Source organism: Pelophylax lessonae (genome assembly GCF_965119305.1).
Source record: "Pelophylax lessonae genome assembly, chromosome: 2".
In the NCBI taxonomy this organism is placed as follows: domain Eukaryota; kingdom Metazoa; phylum Chordata; class Amphibia; order Anura; family Ranidae; genus Pelophylax; species Pelophylax lessonae.
Window position 1 is genome coordinate 44,777,387 of NC_138769.1, and position 22,130 is coordinate 44,799,516.

At 43.2% G+C, this 22,130-nt stretch overlaps 1 protein-coding gene across 3 annotated transcripts in view; it reads left to right on the forward strand.

Moving 5' to 3' along the window:
- PRDM15 (PR/SET domain 15) overlaps nt 1-22,130 on the forward strand; it is a gene marked incomplete at its 5' end in the record, with an annotated part of 78,274 nt that overhangs the window by 16,052 nt on the left and 40,092 nt on the right. For all 3 annotated transcript variants that reach the window (XM_082245762.1, XM_082245763.1, XM_082245764.1), the window contains 7 exons: nt 168-266; nt 5,055-5,285; nt 8,590-8,761; nt 10,918-11,099; nt 14,462-14,556; nt 18,464-18,551; nt 20,243-20,410. In XM_082245762.1, the coding sequence (XP_082101888.1) occupies nt 168-266; nt 5,055-5,285; nt 8,590-8,761; nt 10,918-11,099; nt 14,462-14,556; nt 18,464-18,551; nt 20,243-20,410 (1,035 nt within the window). The remainder of the gene's footprint in view (nt 1-167; nt 267-5,054; nt 5,286-8,589; nt 8,762-10,917; nt 11,100-14,461; nt 14,557-18,463; nt 18,552-20,242; nt 20,411-22,130) is intronic.

Genomic DNA, 22,130 nt, shown 5'->3' on the forward strand with positions numbered 1-22,130 from the left:
CTCAAAGGTTGGGTGTCCTACGTGTGTCGATGCTTCTACATTATGTAAAACTATTTAACATTTTAGAATGGGGTGCCTCGAGATTGTACATCATTTTAAAGGGTGCTTTGACTGAAAAAAGGTTGAGAAACACTGATCTAAAGTAATATTGGATTTTTCTCTTTCAGTTACCTGTCAGGAGAACAGCGATATCATCCATGTGGAAACGTGCGAGTGGGTGTGTAAAGTGTGCAATACCACCTTCCTCGAACCCAACCTGCTAACCGGTATTCTTTGACAACTACTGTTCTGCTCTTTTGAGCTATGACTGGTTAAAGGGTTTTTATAATAGTTTGGGGTCAGTTTTTATTTCTTCATTTTGAAGAGACCGTCGCCCTGCTTGTTTAGGGTAAAATGAAAGTGTCTTGGTAAGGCTGCACAACTCTCCACCTTGCCACCAACCACTTTGTACTGGCCTCTACAGCGTCCCCCCAATGCTTCGTCACACAAGGGAGTAGTACTGTGACCCCCCTCTGGTAAGATAGCGCTCAGGCATAATGATCGTCCGTTAGGCCAGAGCAGGCCACATGTTCTTCCATATCCAGAAGGACCGGTTATTTTGCCACAGCCTCCACATACACTGCAGGGAGCGCTGGAGAGGTTAGTATAGAGTGGATAGGGAGAGGCTTTGTACAGACCCTACAAGAGGCTGAGACCAAGTCACATTCAGGGTAAAGGATGTTTCAAAGTGCATCTATACCCACAACTTTTATGTTTATTTATTTTTGATAGAAAAGCTTACCTTGTCACGTTTAAGGCCCCTTTCACACTATTGCAACGCAATTTTGCCGCGATTTTGAAAGCATGGGCAAGGCTATATGCCTCAAAATGCATTAAAATCGTGGCAAAGTAGTGCAGGAACTACTTTGAAGTCGGTGCGACTTCAAAACGCACTGATATGAATGGGGCTCATTGAAAATAATGGAAAACGACTTGTCATGCGATTTTGCGGTCCAAAATCGCGGGACAAGTCGCACTAGTGTGAATGGGGCCTTACTTCTGTCCAGGAGTGGGTTAGACAGATTTACCCCAACTTTCTGTTCTAGGGACAATCTTTTTACCAGACAGGAAATGAGGGAATATCTGCAGCAGGAAAACAGACAATCCTAAAACCTGACAGTTCTAGCATTCCCCTACTTAAAATCACTTGAACTCTGGAAGATTTTACCCCCCTAATGCCAGAGCATTTTTTGCTTTTCAGCCCTACATTACTTTAACTGGTAACTGTGCGTTCATGCAACGCTGTAGGCAGATTAAAATTTTATATAATTTTTTTCACACAAATAGTTTTCTTTTGGTAGTATTTGATCACCAATGGGTTTTTATTTTTTATTCTACAGCATAAAAGAAAAAAGACAGAAAAGGAAATCAAATTTAGGCCAAAATGTATTCTGCTGCATGCCAAAATTGGTTTGTCTGAAAGTTATAGTGTGTGTGTGTGTGTATATATGTATGTGTGTATGTGTATGTATATGTGTGTGTGTATATGTATATGTATATATAATATATATATATATATATATATATATATATATATATACAGTGGGTACGGAAAGTATTCAGACCCCCTTAAATTTTTCACTCTTTGTTATATTGCAGCCATTTGCTAAAATCATTTAAGTTCATTCTTCTTCCTCATGAATGTACACATAGCACCCCATACTGACAGAAAAACACAGAATTGTTGACATTGTTGCAGATTTATTAAAAAAGAAAAACTGAAATATCACATGGTCCTAAGTATTCAGACCCTTTGCTGTGACACTCATATATTTAACTCAGGTGCTTTCCATTTCTTCTGATCACCCTTGAGATGGTTCTACACCTTCATTTGAGTCCAGCTGTGTTTGATTATACTGATTGGACTTGATTAGGAAAGCCACACACCTGTCTATATAAGACCTTCCAGATCACAATGCATGTCAGAGCAAATGAGAATCATGAGGTCAAAGGAACTGTCTGAAGAGCTCAGAGACAGAATTGTGGCAAGGCACAGATCTGGCCAAGGTTACAAAAAGATTTCTGCTGCACTTAAGGTTCCTAAGAGCACACTGGCCTCCATAATCCTCAAATGGAAGACGTTTGGGACGACCAGAACCCTTCCTAGAGCTGGCCGTCCGGCCAAACTGAGCTATCGGGGGAGAAGAGCCTTGGTGAGAGAGGTAAAGAAGAACCCAAAGATCACTGTGGCTGAGCTCCAGAGATGCAGTCAGGAGATGGGAGAAAGTTGTAGAAAGTCAACCATCACTGCAGCCCTCCACCAGTCGGGGCTTTATGGCAGAGTGGCCCGACGGAAGCCTCTCCTCAGTGTAAGACACATGAAAGCCCGCATGGAGTTTGCTAAAAAAACACCTGAAGGACTCCAAGATGGTGAGAAATAAGATTCTCTGGTCTGATGAGACCAAAATAGAACTTTTTGGCCTTAATTCTAAGCGGTATGTGTGGAGAAAACCAGGCACTGCTCATCACCTGTCCAATACAGTCCCAACAGTGAAGCATGGTGGTGGCAGCATCATGCTGTGGGGGTGTTTTTCAGCTGCAGGGACAGGACGACTGGTTGCAATCGAGGGAAAGATGAATGCGGCCAAGTACAGGGATATCCTGGACAAAAACCTTCTCCAGAGTGCTCTGGACCTCAGACTGGGCCGAAGGTTTACCTTCCAACAAGACAATGACCCTAAGCACACAGCTAAAATAACGAAGGAGTGGCTTCACAACTCCTTGACTGTTCTTGAATGGCCCAGCCAGAGCCCTGACTTAAACCCAATTGAGCATCTCTGGAGAGACCTAAAAATGGCTGTCCACCAACGTTTACCATCCAACCTGACAGAACTGGAGAGGATCTGCAAGGGGGAATGGCAGAGGATCCCCAAATCCAGGTGTGAAAGACCTGTTGCATCTTTCCCAAAAAGACTCCTGGCTGTATTAGATCAAAAGGGGGCTTCTACTAAATACTGAGCAAAGGGTCTGAATACTTAGGACCATGTGATATTTCAGTTTTTCTTTTTTAATAAATCTGCAACAATGTCAACAATTCTGTGTTTTTCTGTCAGTATGGGGTGCTATGTGTACATTCATGAGGAAGAAGAATGAACTTAAATGATTTTAGCAAATGGCTGCAATATAACAAAGAGTGAAAAATTTAAGGGGGTCTGAATACTTTCCGTACCCACTGTATGTGTGTGTGTGTGTGTATATGTATATATGTATATGTATATGTATATATATATATATATATATATATATATATATATATATATATATATATATATATATATATATATATATATATATATATATATATATATATATATACTGGTTTATACGCATCTGTGACTCTACAGTGGTGATCGAAAGTTTGGGCACCCCAGGTAAACATTTGTATTAATGTGCATAAAGAAGCCAAGGAAAGATGGAAAAATCTCCAAAAGGCATCAAATTACAGATTAGACATTCTTATAATATGTCACCAAAAGTTAGATTTTATTTCCATCATTGACACTTTCAAAATTACCCCATTACACCATTTTTTTTTTTTGTTTTCTGTTATTTTGAAAGTGTAAATGATGAAAATAAAATCTCTTTTGGTGACATATTATAAGAATGTCTAATCTGTAATTTGATGCCTTTTGGAGATTTTTCCATCTTTCCTTGGCTTCTTTATGCACATTAATACAAATGTTTACCTGGGGTGCCCAAACTTTCGATCACCACTGTATATTAGTAATGGCGGTGATCAGTGATTTCTAGTGGGACTGTGATAGTGTTGCGGACAATCTGGGAATAACAGCTGGGAGGTACACTAACTGACTGACCCTAACATCAATAGTGACGCCAATACAGTGATCAGATATAACGCTGTACTAATGACGCTGGCTGGGAAGGGGTTAACATCTAGAGGCATTCAAGGGGTTAACTGTGTGCCTAATAAGTGTAATATGTTCTGCTTTTACTAACGGATCTGGCTGGTTTTTCTCCCTGGGGAGAAAAATATCCAGATTGCTGATCTGTGTTCAGAGCTCTGTGTGTTTTGTAGAGTCAGGACACTGTGCTGTATATGGCTACAACCGATCAGCATGTGTCAGCCATAAATCATTGGCCAGGACCTACTGACCAAATCCTGCTGTAGCCAGTAACAGCGCAGATTAACAGGGGGCGCACACATGCATGCCTCTAATCCGAAACCGGTTGGATGGCATTCATGTTCATGCGATCCATCCTGCCCATGCCGCCTGCCCGCAGTAAAGGTACTGTTGGCGGGCGGCAATCGGTTAGGCTTTATTAACTTCAAAATGTTAACTATTGTAGCGGCTTACATACAGTAGGCACTTAACTTTCTGCTTTTCTTAAAAGCGTGCTTTTCTTCGGTGATTTTGTCCAAAAATTCCTCTTCGGGGGTTGGTTCTGTTGCAGATCTGCGCAGGCAGGATCAGAGAAGGAAGGGTTCATTCACATAGGAGCAGAGGCTCATACAGTGTGCAAGAGCCTATTGTTTACATGTCTGGAGCAGTGTGGAGCTGCAAGCAGGCAGCATTAGGCGTGTAGGGGCAGCTGCAGGGCTCCAATCGCACACTGTCTGTCTGCATATGTGGCTGTGCATCCATCTTTGAGTACTTGTGGACTCTGATGTTCAAGTTAGCATTTACAGCCACTGCATCTCCATTGACTAACATAAGCTGCCTGCATGCAGATCCACACTGCTAAGGATGCATTAACAATCATCTCTTGCATGCTGTTAGGGGTTCTGCGCCCATGTGAATAAGCCCTAATACAGGACATGCATTCGCAGTGGCACTTGGTTATAGGACATGTAGTCCCAGCAATTAATACATAGGCCTTAATTCACTAACTTCTGATCATCATGGCAGATTCTGCTGGTCTACGCATGCTCCGCTTTCCCTAACCATGACGTTTTAAGTGCCCTCCTTATATACCATCTTGCCTCGAATCTTGTAGTGAGTGCTGATCATCAATATAAGATGTCCAGCTGACCTAACGCTCTTCTTCCATTTTAGAACATTTATTAAGCCACCTGGAACAAGCAAAGGCGATCTCTCCATCCGAGTCCTGTGAGCCGCCTTTCACAGAGGGAGAAGCGGAAAGCACGCCTCCCGAGCAACCCGTCATATGCAGCGCTCCGCCCGCTAATACAGAGGTGGCTAAGAAGAAGCCGAAGAAAGGAAGGAAATCCAAAGGCACGAAGGGCAACATTCCTCTTGTCATTGTCGAGGATGACAGCCCTCCAGGTGAAGAGATTTGAACATAAAGGATTTAAATATTTTATGTGGTTGGCTAAGGTAAAAAAAAAAACCTTTTAGTTCAATGTAACCTACTGGGGACTGCAGCAGCTTTGGCTCGAATAAAACTAAAACCAGGAAAATTCAAAAGGTTGTTGTCCTCAGAACAGGAAGAAAGGGTAAATCTTCCAATGGGGACACTTGTTTTGGTTGATAACTGTCTAAAAACACGTTTCCCTCAGTTCCTGTTGTGTCTACAGACCATATACTAAAAGTGATTGTAAATCACCATTCACACTTCCGCGACTTGTCAGGCGACTTGTAAGCCAGGCAAGTCGCGGTCCATGCAGTGCTACAGGACCGGTTCTAATAGGAGCGACACAAGTCGCTCCGACTTAGAAAAAGGGTCCTGTACTACTTCGAGGCGACCTCGGTGCGACTTGCATAGACATTCATTATATGAAGTCCGTGCAAGTCACGCCGAAGTCGCGGTGCACGCGACTTCACAGGTCGCCCCCGAAGTCGGAGCGACCTAGTGTGAACTGGCACTAAAGGAATAATTTGTATTTAAAAAAAAACAAACAAACATGTCATACCTGCTCTGTGCAGTGGTGTTGCACAGAGCAGCTCCTTTCCTCTTCTCGGGTTCCCTGCCAGCGCTCTGGGCCCCTCCCCGTTGCTGAGTGCCCCTATAGCAAACTCCTTGCTGTGGGGCCACTCATGGGTGCTCGCTCCCGAGCCGACTCTCTGCGTTCATAAGACATCAACGCCCCCTGCTTCCACCTCACTGGCTATAATTGACAGCGGCGGAAGCCAATGGCTCCAGTTGCTGCATCCCAGCCAATCAGGAGAGAGAGACCCGGGAGAGCACATCCCTGGATCGAGATCAGGCTCAGGTAAGGATTAGGGAGTGCTGAGGGGTGAGCTGTACACTGAAGGTAAAATACCTTCACCCTTTACAACCACTTTAAGGTGAATCTGTAACATGGAAGTGCTCCCATCTCCACCAATGCAATCCCTTCCTTCCACCCACTTTGCCCCCCTGCCACTTCGCTCTCAGGACTTTGTTGTGGTTGGAAAGAGTAACCTTTTAGACACCCCAAATCCCCCCCCCCCCCCTTTATTTTGAATTACCAAGTATTTAAAGCTGAACGCAACAATTACAAATAAATAGTACCTATGCAGTAAGCCAAACTGCTATGGGTAAATGCTTGTTGGGTCTAGGGGTAAAAAATAAGGGGTACTCAACCCGTGGCCCACGGAGCCCACAACCTCAAACCAGGGAAGCCCATGCTCTGGGATGGTGGGTCAGCAAGCCGATCTCGATCAACAGGTTGCTGACCCACCATCCCACAGCATCAGAATGCATGCAGCCGGCAATGAAGGTAGCAGGTGGCTGCGGAGGGAGCAGGAGCTGCATAGGCCAATGCTTCTGCTGTAGTGCTGGCTCCTGTTCCAGGTGGAGTGATTCTAAGGGCATTTTGCCTGGGACCTTTCTAGCAACCTGGAGAGCGATGCCAGCAGAAGCTGAAGGAGGAAAAGCTCTGTGTAACAAACATCACATACACTGCACTTTTGCAATTTGCATATTAAAAGGTGTTATTAGGCTTCTTTCACACTGATCTTAGTGTCTGGTTAAAGCTTGTAGGAGGAGTGTTCATTTTCTTCTGACTGTCTTATGAGGCTGTATAAACCCTGACCCCCCCCCCCCCCCCCCATCTGGACAGTGCTGATTGGCCCTGTGCAATACACACCAAACTGAGCATGTGCAGAGTGCCCCCCCCAAGCTCTGTCATATCAGGAGATAGATTGGGGATTGTGGAAGAAGGGGAGGAACAGAGAAGACAGGCTCAAACAGCCATTTTATGCAGTGCCTGGGATTAACCTCTTAAATTCCACAATGAATATAACAACCATGCTTTACTGTATATACAGACTGATTTTTACTGTTGTGGGTTTAGTAACACTTTAAGCAGTTGGTAGGCAATCTAAGTTTCTTTGCCCTTTATTAGCACCACCTTGAAGATCAAAAACCACCTACAATCATAAGCATCACTTGCTATTATTTATGTCCTCCCTGAATCAGAAGGGCATTTGGCTACCTAGTCCATGACTTATCTTTTGAAATAAAAAGCAAATTACATGTGTATTAAAGGAGAAATGTGAAGAAAGTAACTTTAGCTTTAAATCCTATCCAAATCCCCAAAAACAAAAATGTAAAATATTGCAGGTTACCAGTCCTTAGATGTGGATTTTTGGGCTAGGAACGTTTTCAGCAATCCCCGGGACCGGATGGCTTGCACCCGAGGGTTCTTGGAGAGCTCAGCCAGGTGATGGCCAGACCATTATTCTTGATCTTTAAGGATAGTCTACAGACGGGTATGGTGCCAGCTGATTGGAAAAAAGCCAACGTGGTACCAATATTTAAAAAAAGGACCGAGATATATCCCGGGTAACTATAGGCCGGTCAGCCTAACATCAGTAGTTTGCAAGATTGTGGAGGGGATGTTAAGAGTCTATACATACAAGACTTTAGTAATGAAAATAAAATTTCTCATCTTTCCAGACATGCCATTCCTTGTCACTTCCTGAAAACTAAGACCCCGATCACACAGGGGCGACGCTATTTGCTGGGGCGCCCTGTGTGCACCGGGACCTTGGTGCGACATGAACGGACTTCATATCATTGAAGTCAATGCAGGTCGCCTCCAGGTTGCCCCAAAGTAGTACAGGACCCTTTTTCTAAGTCGGAGCGACTTGTGTCGCTCCTATTAGAACGGGTCCTGTGCTAATCAATGGCAGGCGACCCACCGCGACTTGTCAGGTGACCAAGTCATCTGACAAGTCGCGCTAGTGTGAATGGGGACTAAAAGTTAATGCAAACATTCTTATCATTTTTTTATCTAAACTACAAGTCCTACAATCTATCATGTAGAGGAGACAAAACATGGCCGCCGTGGCTCGCTCCATAGGTACAATGGAGTGGAGTGGAGTCACAAATGGACAGGAAGTGTTATTTGAAGGCTCACCAGGTAAAATTAAAAGAAAAAAGAAAATGAATGCTGCCACCACATCTAAGGACTAGTAAGCTGCAGTATGTCCAACTTTTTGTTTCTTGGTTTAAATGCACTTTAAATGGTTCGTCGTCTTTTTTTTTTTTTTTTTTTTTTTTCTTTGTGAAATCTTTTGTGCTGCTAGGATCGCTGTGTGCTGTTGCCCTCTGTACTGTCTGCTGGTGCTTGCCTGTGTTTGTACATGTTACTAATGTTCCTGTGTCTTATCTATGCTTCTCCCCTCCGCTACTCCCACCCAGCACATCATCCTATTCTTTACAGTCCAGTTTTTCCATCCGACCGGGTGGCCGAAATCATCACCGAAATCCCTCCTGACGAGGTACCGCTGCCACACGACTCCGATGACAAGTTCATGGAGCTGATGCTGGGAAAACTGCCTGCTGCCAACAACAGCTTGACGCCTGTCTCCAAGTACGTAGATTAAAGGGTTCCTTTATTTTGGGCCTATTGGAGTATCCAATATTTGCTATTTAGTATCCACACTTGTTCTTAATATCATCCATGTTCTTTATATCATCCAGTTTATTTATATAAAATACTTATTTTACAAGTAAACCTTTTATTATAGGGTGCGCCTATCATAGTGGCTTTGCAGCGTATTCTGTTGCATCAGAAATTAAAATAAAGCCTCTGGGCTGGGGCTTCTCTGCCCCAGGTTGCTTCCCACCCACCTTGGAGCAAGGCCTGCTTTGCAAAAACTCACATACTTACCTTTTGTTCAGTGATTTTGTGTCAAGTGCAGTGATGTCGCTGGTGTTCTTCGTCCCTTTTCTTCCTTTTGGGGGGTGGGTGGATCCTAAATACTGGGGTAATATCTGGGGTTTTATGGGTATTGGAAAGGGGTGGGTGTTGCAGCCCTGGGCTCTTAGAAAGTGAGTTAAATAATGCTGGGGTCATGCATGCCAGGGGTGTGTGGTTTTTGCAAAAAGCTGGGGTGGCATAATAATAAATATATATAATGTATGTATGTGTGTGTGTGTGTGTGTGTGTGTGTAAATAAATTATTTTTGTTCTCTTTTTAAAATATATAATTTTTTATTTTATTTTTTTCCCATTGTGTCAAGGCTGGAGTTGGGCTTTAAAGTACAATTCCGGTGTAACTAGTCTTAAGAATGCCCCATTGCCCCTCCTAATGCCTGAAAAAGTGCTTATACTTACCTATTTTCAGGCTGCTCCACTCTGGTCCTGTGTCAGTCAGCAACGGCTGCAGAGGAGAGGACACTCGACAATGGATGAGAGAGCCTGGAGCAGTGACCTCACTTATAGGCTCGGATGTCTTAGCCATTGTTGGCACTCCCTCCTCTCCCCTGCAGCCACTGCTGACTGACACAGGAGAGCCGGATCATAGGACCAAACCAGAGCGGGTTGAAAATAAGTACGTATATACATCTTTTATTTTTTTTATTTAGTTTTTTACACAGGTTAGTCAGCATTGGTATTGCCAGGCGGGAGGGGGATTTTTAATACTAGCTTTAGGCAGGAATTCTACTTTAAGACCCCTTTCAAACTTGTGCGACCTAAAAAGTCGGGCAATTTTTTGACGTGATTTTAACTGGACTTGAAGCAATGCCAAAAATGCATCAAAGTTGGACCAAAGCAGTGCAAGCACTACTTTGAAGTCGCACAGATATGAACGGTACTCATTGCAAATCATTTTCAGTCGCAGGACAAGTCACACAAATGTGAAAGGAGCCTTGGAAGTAAACCCTCCTATGGTTTTCAGCCAAGGAAGCTGACACCTTGGCCTCTGTTTAATCTACAACTGGCATGATGCTGCACGTGTGATCAGTTATGACACCGGCCATTGGATGTTTTGACAGTTTGGTTGAGAGCACAACCAATGTGAGGTTACATTCCCAGCATGTGCCGGAAATGTAACTGTTTTTTTTTTAAAGGATTAAATTGATTGGGTTACTTCTGCTTTAAGGTAAGCACTACAACAATAATTGTCAGTAAGCACTTAAAGCGGAGTTCCACCCAAAAGTGGAACCTCTGCTTATCTGTTTTCTCCTCCCCTCTGGTGTCGCATGTGACGCCTTTTTTGGGGGGGGAGTGGGTACCTGTTTCTGACAGGTGCCTGTCCCTACTTCCGGTGAACTTGGCTGCAGAAGTACTTCACAAGCCCAGCCCCCTCCACCTTTGCCCGCCGCTGTACCATTCAGAATGTGCGCAGTGGGGGACCGGCCGTGAAGTCGCAAGGTTCCCTTCCCGGCAATGGCAGCGGAAGTACCCGAGCGCTGATGAAAACATCGCCTGCGGTGCCGACATCGCTGGACTACAGGACAGGTAAGTGTCCTAATTTTACAAGTCAGCAGCTACAGTATGTGTACAGTATGTGTAGCTGCTAACTTTAGATTTTTTTTTTTCTGGGGGCAGAACTCCGCTTTAAAATACATTAGATTTCCCTTTTTAAAATTCTCTAAAAATAAAAATGAACTCCATGCTGCCCCTTTTCAATCGCTCCAAATCATGGTTTCTATACAGCAGCCTCAAGCCAAGAGGCCCTTACAAAGCGCCATCCTAGATATGGGTGTATTTGACAGCTAATTAATTCTCATTTCTTGCAGGTTTGCCTTCCACCAGGGGAACAATTCCCTGAAGAGGGGGATGCTGCTATCTAGCACACGGCACAGCATGAGAAGAAAATTTGTGCGTCAGCTCGGCGATCACAAACGTGTCTTCCAGTGCAACATTTGCTCAAAGGTTTTTCGAAATAGCAGCAATCTGAGCCGTCACATCCGATCGCACGGTAAGTGAAAAAGGGGTGTCTATGTACATCATGCTGCTCACCTAAGTATGTGTGTGGCCAAAATACCGTATTTTTCGCTCCATAAGACGCACCTGACCATAAGACGCACTTAGGCTTTAGAGGAGGAAAACAAGAAAAAAAAAAAAAAAATATTCTGACCCAAATAAAAAAAATAATAATAAAGAAAAAAAAAAAAAAATTTTATATATATATATATATATATATATATATATATATATATATTACACATATACACATACACACACACACACACACACACTATACGGTGATAGTAGTGGGTACTTGCAGAGATTTGCTTGTAGGCACTGTCTGTCTGTGGCTGAGCCCGGGAAGCATGCGGTTGCAGTACAGAGCAAAGCCGCTGCTTCCTGTGTATGGCTCCTCCTGTCTCAGGCGGAGTGTATCTGATATCACTCCGCCTGGGAGCCGGACCTATACAGGAAGTAGCGTCTCTGTTCTAGAAAATAACAATTGAGGTGGGAGTCAGGGACACCGCAGAGTGACTCGGGGACACGGCTGGTAGACTCGGGATCACTGTCCGCGGACTGCCAGGTAAGGGTTTAGTCAATATTCGCTCCATAAGACGCACAGAAATTTCCCCCTATTTTTTGGGGGGGAGAAGTTTGCTATATGTTGGTTGTCTGTTTACTTTAATATTAATTATGCTTGACTTGTTTACCAGGCTAGTGAAACGATTCCCTCATATGAAAACCAGTGATGTCACAATCTCCACCTCGTCTAATCAGAACACCTTGTATTCATTACAAAAAATACCAGACTTTCTCTGAATGGCGGTAGTGCTGAGAAAAAAGCCACTTGGTACTGGGCCCTAAAGACTAATGCTACCATTGTAGTAGCAGTGACTAGTACAATGATTGCAGCTTACACAGGGATCAGTCAGGTATGGGAGAAGAATACTTGGACCTATGTACTTATGCTATTAACATCATACCTAAACTTCAGCTGTAAACCTTTGTTTTTCATTACATACCTTTTATAGACCCAGTGACGACATTCCTAGATGTCTGTGCTTCTCTATGCAATTCAGGCAGATTGTGGCTGGTGGGAGGGGCCAGCAATGTTTTGTTCATGTAGAAAGCTTTCTGAAAACATGGCTCCCTTCTCTTGAGAATCCTCCGCCATGATGCAAGCAGTGGCTGGCTCTTGGGAGGGATAATTCAAATATCAAAATGTCTTGATGGGTGGAAGAGAATATTTTCTTAGACTGCATTTGCATGCAGACCACCCTAGATAATGCCCACATGTGATGCTGAGCCTACATTATTGAAAGAATTGAAACCCAATGAATGAAAGGAGGGGCCGGAAACAGGCTGGTGAGTAAAGAGCTAGATGATGCCAGAGGTCTGCCATCTAGGAATTGAGGCAGGCTGTATCTCACTTGCTGCGGCTTCTAATGCACATTGTGAGAAGCTTGCAGTGTGCTATGAAATCAGAGTAGGCAATTTCAGTACAGAAGAGGCGCCTGTACAATTGTGCAAGGCTAAAGGTAAGCCTGGAGTTCAGCTTTAAGAAATGGTATGCTCCTTTTTTTTTTTTTTTTATTATTATAAAAAATAAAAATAAATCAAATGATGTTGCCTAAAGCAAATTGGTTATAAATGTTTGTTTTTACCATACATCTACAGACATACTATGACAAATATACCAATATACTAGTACAAAGACTAGGTTTAGATCTTGGAAATCTCTGGGGTAACAATAAGCATATGCACACGGGGTGTGTCGGTGTGCCTGGGCACACCTTAATCGCCCTGCGATATAGCTTTCCCCTGCTGCACGGGTCCTCATCCCACATCACTGCTGGCTTCCCTCTTTTCTTCTCTTGCCGGCTGCTGTGGGGAACACGGGGATTTTTCAGGATGGACAAAGATCTATAGTCAGACAACAAAGTTAACGCAAAATCCCCCAAAACAAACAAAGGAAAATCATACCCCCCCCCCCCCCCAAAAAAGCACAAAAAATTAAAACAAAAAGGCTGATTGATGGACTACACGGTTTTTTTCTGCCATCACTTTTTTATGTTTCTATGAGCGCAGGGAAGGGGGTGGTAAATTGTCATCTACCGGCCCCTTCCTTTTCTGAATGAACACACCGCTACCGATCAGTCACTGTCTATATTCATAACTGAAGCATATTATACTGTGTTTACTATGCTTCAGTTAGTGAATGAACAGGAAGCCGCTCAGCACAGAGCACTTCCCATTCATTCATTGTTCAGTGCAGCTGAGGCTGCAGAGAAACAGACTGAGGAATCTTTGTCCTTCACCAAAGCCCCCCCCCCCAAAGGGGCTCCGAAAATTTTTTTTTTTTTGTAATAAAAAAATAATTAAAAAAATAAAAGGTAATAAACTATGGACATCGTTCACTGCCCTTACATTTATAAGTGTGTGTGTGTGTGTATACACTTGAGCTTTGGGATGCACACGCTAATGCAACAGGCTTCATACACTTTCATGGGTTTAACCTCCTTAGCGGTAATCCCGAGCATGACTCGAGGTTGGTTTTTCATATCAGGAGCGGTAACCCCGAGTCACGCTCGGGGTGGATTGCAGAGAGCGCAGCGGTGTTCTCTTACCTTATCCTGGCGATCCAGCGATGATCTCTCATTGCTGTGACCGCCAGCCGAGAGTCCCGCCGCTCCTCCGTCGGTCTCCGTCGCTCTGATCACTTCCTAGTTCCGTTCCCTGCAGCAGCAATGCTGCATGGGAGCTGAACTAGGGAGGGAAATTTAAAAAAAAAAAAAAAAAACGTTACACAAAACACATTTTATAATATATATATATATATATATATATATATATATATATATATATATATATAATATATATATATATATGTATATATATATATGTATATGTATATGTGTGTGTGTGTATGTATGTATGTATGTGTATATATATATATATATATATATATATATATATACACACACACACACACACACACACACACACACACACACACACACATATATATCTATATATAATGCATGAATTATAATCTAATCAATAATATAATTTTATTATATATATTATATATTAAATAATAAAATAATATTATTGATTCGATTATAATTCACGTTTGTGTTTCAAATTTATCACATCTGGGATGTCTACTAGAGTCTTGTTTTGGTCAGGTTTAAGTCAGTAATTCATAAGAATTGTAGGCCTATAATACATAACGCCAAATTTCCATGAAAAGAATTGTACCGCTTTTGGTATGTAATTCCTGACATTATTATACCGCCAGGGAGGTTAACAATCACGCAGCTAGTTTTATTCTGGTGCTGAAATTTAGGGGGCGCTGTTTTCTGCCTACAGGTGACAAGCTGTTCAAATGTGAAGAATGTTCTAAACTGTTCAGCCGTAAAGAGAGTCTGAAACAGCACGTATCCTACAAGCACAGCAAGAACGAGGTGAGTGGCTGCCTTTATGAAGGGAAATTGGTGGAAAATCTCATTTTAAATACAGCTTGTGGCAGCGGGACCTGTGTTCTATAGATATCTGTATATTGATCAGATATTGCTATTGATACAGATCTTGTGTTTTTTTTTTTTTTTTTTAACTATGATGAGGTTTTAGAGAAGATTATCTACATTATCAATAAAAAGATAACTTCATTAAAACAGGGAAATACCTGTAAAGCTACCCTGTCAGTTGCCTATAATATCCAGGTAAGGGTCCCTGCAATTGAAGAGTTGGTAGACTTTCTTCTCTGGCAGCCATCTTCCCTACCTCCTAGCCATACAAGTGCTAAAGTCTGACATTCGACTCTTCACTTTCAGGAATGTCCGATGCCTGTGGTTCATTCCTCCAACCCCTGTGTTACTGTGGTCCTTGTAATGACATAAGGGGTTGGAGGATTGAACCAGTGCATGATGGGGGATTAGTGGGGGGCACAGGAGTCCAACACTCCCAGAAGTGTCAAATGCAAAAGAAACTTCAAGGGGTGGTAAATGATGGGCAACAGACAGACTCTCTCCTATCTTCAGCTTGAAGGAGTTGCTTGTGCCTGAAAGTTCTAGATAAACCTGGAAGACATAAACCATACACTGACTTTGAAACTGAACTGCAAGACCTAAAGTGTGTGCAAAGTATATTAATCCATTACCAGTGTTAATTTTAACAGCAAATTTCAATTTCGTTTTAGTCAAATTTTAGTCTTTTAACCACTTGCCGACCGCCGCACGCCGATCTACGTCGGCGGTCAGCCCCTCACAGGCAAACTAACGTAGGGCTACGTCACTAGCTTGTGAGGGTCTAGGGAGCGAGCGCGCGCCGCCGGAGGCGCGCTCCCGCGTGGTCACGGACCCCCCCCCCCCCCCCCCCCCCCGCGCGTGTGACCGGCGGACCCGATGTCCGCCGGCCACTCTGCGATCGGCGGGGGAGAGGGAGAAAGTCAGGCAGCTTGTGTAAACAAGCTGCCTGTCATTCTCCCCTCTGTATGAGAGCTGATCATATGGATCTACTATGTAGATCCGTTGATCACTCTGCATACAGCTGAAGCCACAGCCAATCACAGTAAGAATCACGCCCCTAGGGACACACACAGCCCCTCCCTCTCAAATAAAGTTAACCCCTTCACTACCAGTGTATTTTTACAGTAACAGTGCATATATATAGCACTGATTACTGTAGAAATGTCACTGGTAACCCCAAAAGTGTCAAAAATGTCAGTCAAGGGTCCGATCTGTCCGCCGCAATGTCGCAGTACCGCAAAAAAAATCGCAGATCGCTGCCATTACGCGTTAAAAAAAAAAACAACAAAAATGACAAAAATCTTTCCCTTAGTCAGTAAACGCAATAACTTTTGCGCAAACCAATCAAAATACGCTTTTTGCGATTTTTTTTTTTTTTTTTTTTTTTTTTTTTTTTTTTTTTTTTTTTTTACCAAACATAGGTAGCATAAAACAAATTGGCCGAAAATGTTAAAAAATTTTGATTTTTACATTTTTTTTGGGGGGAATTTCATATAAAAAAAAGGGAAAAATATTGCTATTTTTGCAAAATTGACGCTCTTTTTTTGTTTATAGCGCGTGATCAAAAAATTGCACAGGTGATCAAATACCACCAAAAGAAAGCTCTGTTTGTGGGAAAAAAAGGACGCCAAATTCGTTTGGGTACAGCGTCGCACGACCGCGCAATTGTCCGTTAAAGTCACGCAGTGCCGAATCGCAAAATACCCCCTGGTCGTTTAGCAGCCAAATCCTCCGGGGCTTAAGTGGTTAACTAAAATGCGATTAAAACAATTCAGATGACTAAAATACGACTAAAATTACAGTCATATTTTAGTTAACTAAAAATCGAATTTGTTTAGGTAAATTTGTAATGCATTATTTAAACCTTTTATCTAGAATTTTCAAACTAGTTATATACTACTGGAGTAAAAATCGAATATGTTATTATTTATGGTATTAAGGGTTGAACATGCACTACAGACACAGATTTAGCCATTGTGATGTGATATATAACCTCTTTATAAATAAAACCAAGTTTCATAAACAAAAATATTGCTTAAGGCCCCTTTCACACTAGTGCGACTTGTCCCGCGATTTTGGACCGCAAAATCGCATGACAAGTCGTTTTCCATTATTTTCAATGAGCCCCATTCATATCAGTGCGTTTTTGAAGTCGCACTGACTTCAAAGTAGTTCCTGCACTACTTTGGCACGATTTTAATGTGTTTTGAGGTATATAGCCCTGAGCCATTGCTCAAAATCGTGGAAAAATCGCGTCGCATAAGTGTGAAAGGGGCCTTAAGTATTTTACAGTGCAACTTTAAAATACAAACCCCCCCCAAAACTGTAGACTCTATTTTCTGTGCGGTCATTGCACATGTTGCCTGAATATATTATCAGCATTAAATATTAACCACTTCCGGACCACCTAACGACTATATACGTCATTTGTTTAAAGCTGAATACCCGAGTTATGGCAGCAGATAACTCAGACGGTTGGCTTTCAGGTAAGGGTGGTCCCAGCGGCGGATTTGCCCCCCGATGCGTACCGACCGCTTTCCCCGCTTACCAGACCCGCCGACAGCGGGGAAAACGATCCGGTCCCGGATCCTCTTAGACAAACGTTGTCAAATGTCGTTGCCTAGCAACCGGTATAAAGGTCCTTTTTTTTTTTTTTTTTTTTTTTTTTTTTTTATTAGTGTACTTGTGAGGTCTGAGGTCTTTTTGACCCCAGATCTCACAATAAAGAGGTCCTGTCATACCGTTTTTTTCTATTTCAATTCATTCTTTGTAACAGGAATAAAAATAATCTTTTTTAAAACTGTGTAAAAATAAAAAATAATAAATAAAATAAATAGGAAAAAAAAATTAAAGCGCCCTGTCTCCATTAGCTCGCGCGCAGAAGCGAAAGCATACAGAAGCCCCGCCCACATATGTAAACGGTGTTGAAACCACAGATGTGAGGTATCGCCGCAATCATTAGAGCGAGAGCAATAATGCTAGCCCTGGACCTCCTCTGTAACTCTTAAACTGGTAACCTGTAGAAATTTTTAAATTGTCGCCTATAGCAATTTTTAAGTACCAAATTTTGTCGCCATTTTGCGAGTCTGCGCAATTTTGAAGCATGACATGTTGGCTATCTATTTACTCAGCGTATCATTATCTTTCACATTATGGTAAAAATTTGGGCTAACTTTTTTTAATTTTTTTGAATTTAAAAAAGAAAACCGTAATTTTTTCCAAAAAAATTGCGTTTGGAAGATCGCTGCGCAAATACGGTGTGATAAAAAAATATTGCAACGATCTCCATTTTATTCTCTAGGGTCTCTGCTGAAAAAAAATATATAATGTTTGGGGATTCTAAGTAGTTTTCTAGAAAAAAAAACCACTGATTGAACTTGCTGTCATTGCACATAATATGTGAATATATTACCAACAATAAATATTAAGAAAATATTCTTAATTTTAATTTTTTTTTTTTTTTCTTTGAGCAGTTTAGATAGATGCCCCTTGCTTATGCGGCAGATCAATACACGTTTAAACTTTGTTGTGCTATTATTACAGGCCCTGGATGGAATTGTGCTGCCGATTTAGAAATGGCCAGCAGAGTAGTGTTCATTTTGATGTCGTTTTTGATTTGGATTTAGCCAGTCTTTTGACCAAAATGTCATTTCAGTTTTAGTCATCTCAATTGTTTAAGTCATATTTTGGTCGACTAAAAATAGTGTTTAATTTAGTCGAGGAAAATATTTTAGTCGACTAAATTAACACTGTCCATTACCCTGGTGTGCAGAGGTCTTTACATTGCACAGTGTTGCAGTTCTACTAGACAAAGTATATTATAATACAACTTTTTCATCCCCAGAGTGATGCAGAATACAGGCACCGGTGCGCCATCTGTGAAAAGTCATTCAGGTTAGAGGCCTTCCTGGAATTCCACAACTGCAGGACAGGTTAGTGAGTCCTTAATTGGCATGACTTGTCCTAAAGCTAATGTGGGCATCTAGAAGCTGTGGGTGTTGGACAAGCTTCACCTAATCAATTTTGTTTGGTTGGAGGACAATTAAGAGACTTGACAGCAAGGCAGTACTTTTTGGTGCAGTTGTCTTTTAAATGTCCACCACTCCTTCCCCCTTTCCCCAACAACCTCCCCAAAAGTGTTATGCTTGCCTTCTCTGTAGGGCACAGCTGCTTCACAGAAGTCTTGGCCAGGCTCTGTTTCTTCTGAACATACAGCACAGTCTTCATTCACATGCTTTATACCGGTGGTCTGCAAATTGCAGCCTGCGTGCCACATGAGGCTATTTGCTTGCCTTTTCCTGGCCCATGGGGAACTATTCCTCTCACTGACAGTAAAAGTGAGGCACTATTGTTTCCATTGACCACCACCAATGGGTCGCTATTGTTTCCACTGACCACCACCAATGGGTCGCTATTGTTTCCACTGACCACCACCAATGGGTCGCTATTGTTTCCACTGACCACCACCAATGGGTCGCTATTGTTTCCACTGACCACCACCTATGGGTCGCTACTGTTTCCACTGACCACCACCAATGGGTCGCTATTGTTTCCACTGACCACCACCAATGGGTCGCTATTGTTTCCACTGACCACCACCAATGGGTCGCTATTGTTTCCACTGACCACCACCAATGGGTCGCTACTGTTTCCACTGACCACCACCAATGGGTCGCTACTGTTTCCACTGACCACCACCAATGGGTCGCTATTGTTTCCACTGACCACCACCAATGGGTCGCTACTGTTTCCACTGACCACCACCAATGGGTCGCTATTGTTTCCACTGACCACCACCAATGGGTCGCTATTGTTTCCACTGACCACCACCAATGGGTCGCTATTGTTTCCACTGACCACCACCAATGGGTCGCTACTGTTTCCACTGACCACCACCAATGGGTCGCTACTGTTTCCACTGACCACCACCAATGGGTCGCTACTGTTTCCACTGACCACCACCAATGGGTCGCTACTGTTTCCACTGACCACCACCAATGGGTCGCTACTGTTTCCACTGACCACCACCAATGGGTCGCTACTGTTTCCACTGACCACCACCAATGGGTCGCTACTGTTTCCACTGACCACCACCAATGGGTCGCTACTGTTTCCACTGACCACCACCAATGGGTCGCTACTGTTTCCACTGACCACCACCAATGGGTCGCTACTGTTTCCACTGACCACCACCAATGGGTCGCTACTGTTTCCACTGACCACCACCAATGGGTCGCTACTGTTTCCACTGACCACCACCAATGGGTCGCTATCGTTTTCACTGACCCCCAGCGATGGGGCACTACTCCTCCCACTGACCCCCAACGATGGGGCACTACTTCTGCTTCTATTGATCACAGGTGCTATGTAATATTTATACTCCCACTGACCGCCAAGCCTGAACCTGTTTACTTCCACGGCTGATGGGACATTTTCTACTCCCACTGGCCACAGTTTGGACCCAGCAAAATCTGAAGAACTGTAAACTGTTCCTTTTTTGTTTAGAAAGTTAGGAGACCCCTGCTTTATACCATGGCAACATAGGTGATAGCTGAAATAAATGATTTACAGGGACTTTGGCTTTATACATATTTATTTGGTGGTTTCTCCTTTTCTTTCACAGATGACAAGTCCTTCCAATGTGAAATGTGCTACAGATTCTTCTCTACCAACAGCAACCTGTCCAAGCACAAGAAGAAACACGGGGAGAAAAAGTTTGCCTGTGAGGTGTGTAATAAGCTCTTCTACAGGAGAGATGTCATGTTAGAGCACCAACGGAGGCACCTGGAAGGTACGTTACCCTTTTCAAAGATAGAAAACAAAATCGTACACACTTTGGTTCAAAGTTTGTGGACACCTCACCATCACACCTTCCTACTGTATATTGGCCAAAAGTATGTGGGCACTCCTCCAGATGGAGTTCAGGTTAGGGATACTGTTAATTCTAGAGCAGGGGTGTCAAACTCAACTTCATAGAGGGCCGCATCAGCATTATGATTGCCCTCAAAGGGCCGGTTGTATCTGTAATACTAGGTGTCCAGAGTATTCCAACACCCATACATCAGATGTCAAGAGTCCCCACCCTCCCTTACATAAAAGTGCACCTACTTACCTTGTGTTGCTGCTGGGAAGAAGCTGAGGGCAGAGCTACAAAGCAGAAAGTGAAGGGTTTGGAGGAGGCCCAAACAAGGGCTGGAGCTCTACTGCCGCTCTAGGAGAGGTGCGAGGGCCACAGAAAATGGTCTAGAGGGCCGAATTCGGCCCGCGGGCCTTGTGTTCTAGAGCATACAAAGGCATATTAGATATCTTGAGCTCTCCCAACTTTGTACACTGGGGCAACGTCATGTTGGAACAGAAAAGGGCTTTCATCAAACTGTTGATACAAAGTCAGCTCTATAAAGACATGGCTTGAGTTTGGTGTGGAGGAACTTGAGTGTCTTATACAGAGTTCTGACCTCAATTTACTGAACGCCTCTGGGATGAATTGAAAGGCTGATTGTGAGTCAGGTCTTCTCATCCAACATCAGTACCACACCTTTCAAATGCTCTTTTGACTGAATGGGCACCAATTCCCACAGATGCACTCCTCCAAAATCTTGTAGAAAGTCTCCCCAGATAGGTGAAGGTTGTAAATTAAAGCTAACTCCATAATAATGCTCGTAGTTTATTCCTATCCACTGACCTATTCTACAGCATGTTCTTTACAGTGAAAAAGTAAACTAACAGCAGCATTAAAGCGGAGTTCCGGGCAGAGAAACGATTTTTTTCTGAACATACCCCCGGGACAGTCAGGGCTAGCACATTCCACAATGGCTAGCCTCTGATCTGTCCCGGTTCGCACTTACCTGTAAGAAGAAATACTTACTTAGAAATTTTCTTCCACAGCGTTTCCATCTCGGTTGTGGGCAGCTGAAGCCGGCGCGGTCCTCTTTGTCTTCTTCCGCGTCTTCGTGTCCCAGAATGCACTGCACCGGCCCCTCTCGTCACTTCCGGTGCGGAAATGACGAGCGGGGCCGGTGCGGCGCATTGATTCCTGGGAGCTATGACGTTTAGCTCCCAGGAATCATCGCGAGGCAGGAAGTGACGGGGTGAGCCTCGGCGCTGGAGGAGGAAGCTGTCATAGGTGAGTATTTACGATCTTCAATAAAAAGGTGAGTAAACAAAAAAAAAAAAAAATAACTATCCAATTCCTTTTCAGGTGAGGCATACCTAGCGGAGGGGCACAAAAAAAAAAAATCTTTTTTGTGCCCGGAACTCCGCTTTAAAGTGGTTGTAATCCTCAGATACCGAATATGAACCACACCTATCCCTCTATAGCAGCCTTTCTCAACCTCTTCAACATAGAGGAACCCTTGAAATAAATTTCTGGTCTCGGGGAACCCCTACTAAAAATTAAAAATCTACAACTCATGACACATTAGTGTGACAGTCAGTGGGAAGAATGCTCCTTACTCTTGTCATCATTGGGAAGAATTGCCCCCTTACAGGTAGCTAAAAGGAACAGTGGAATC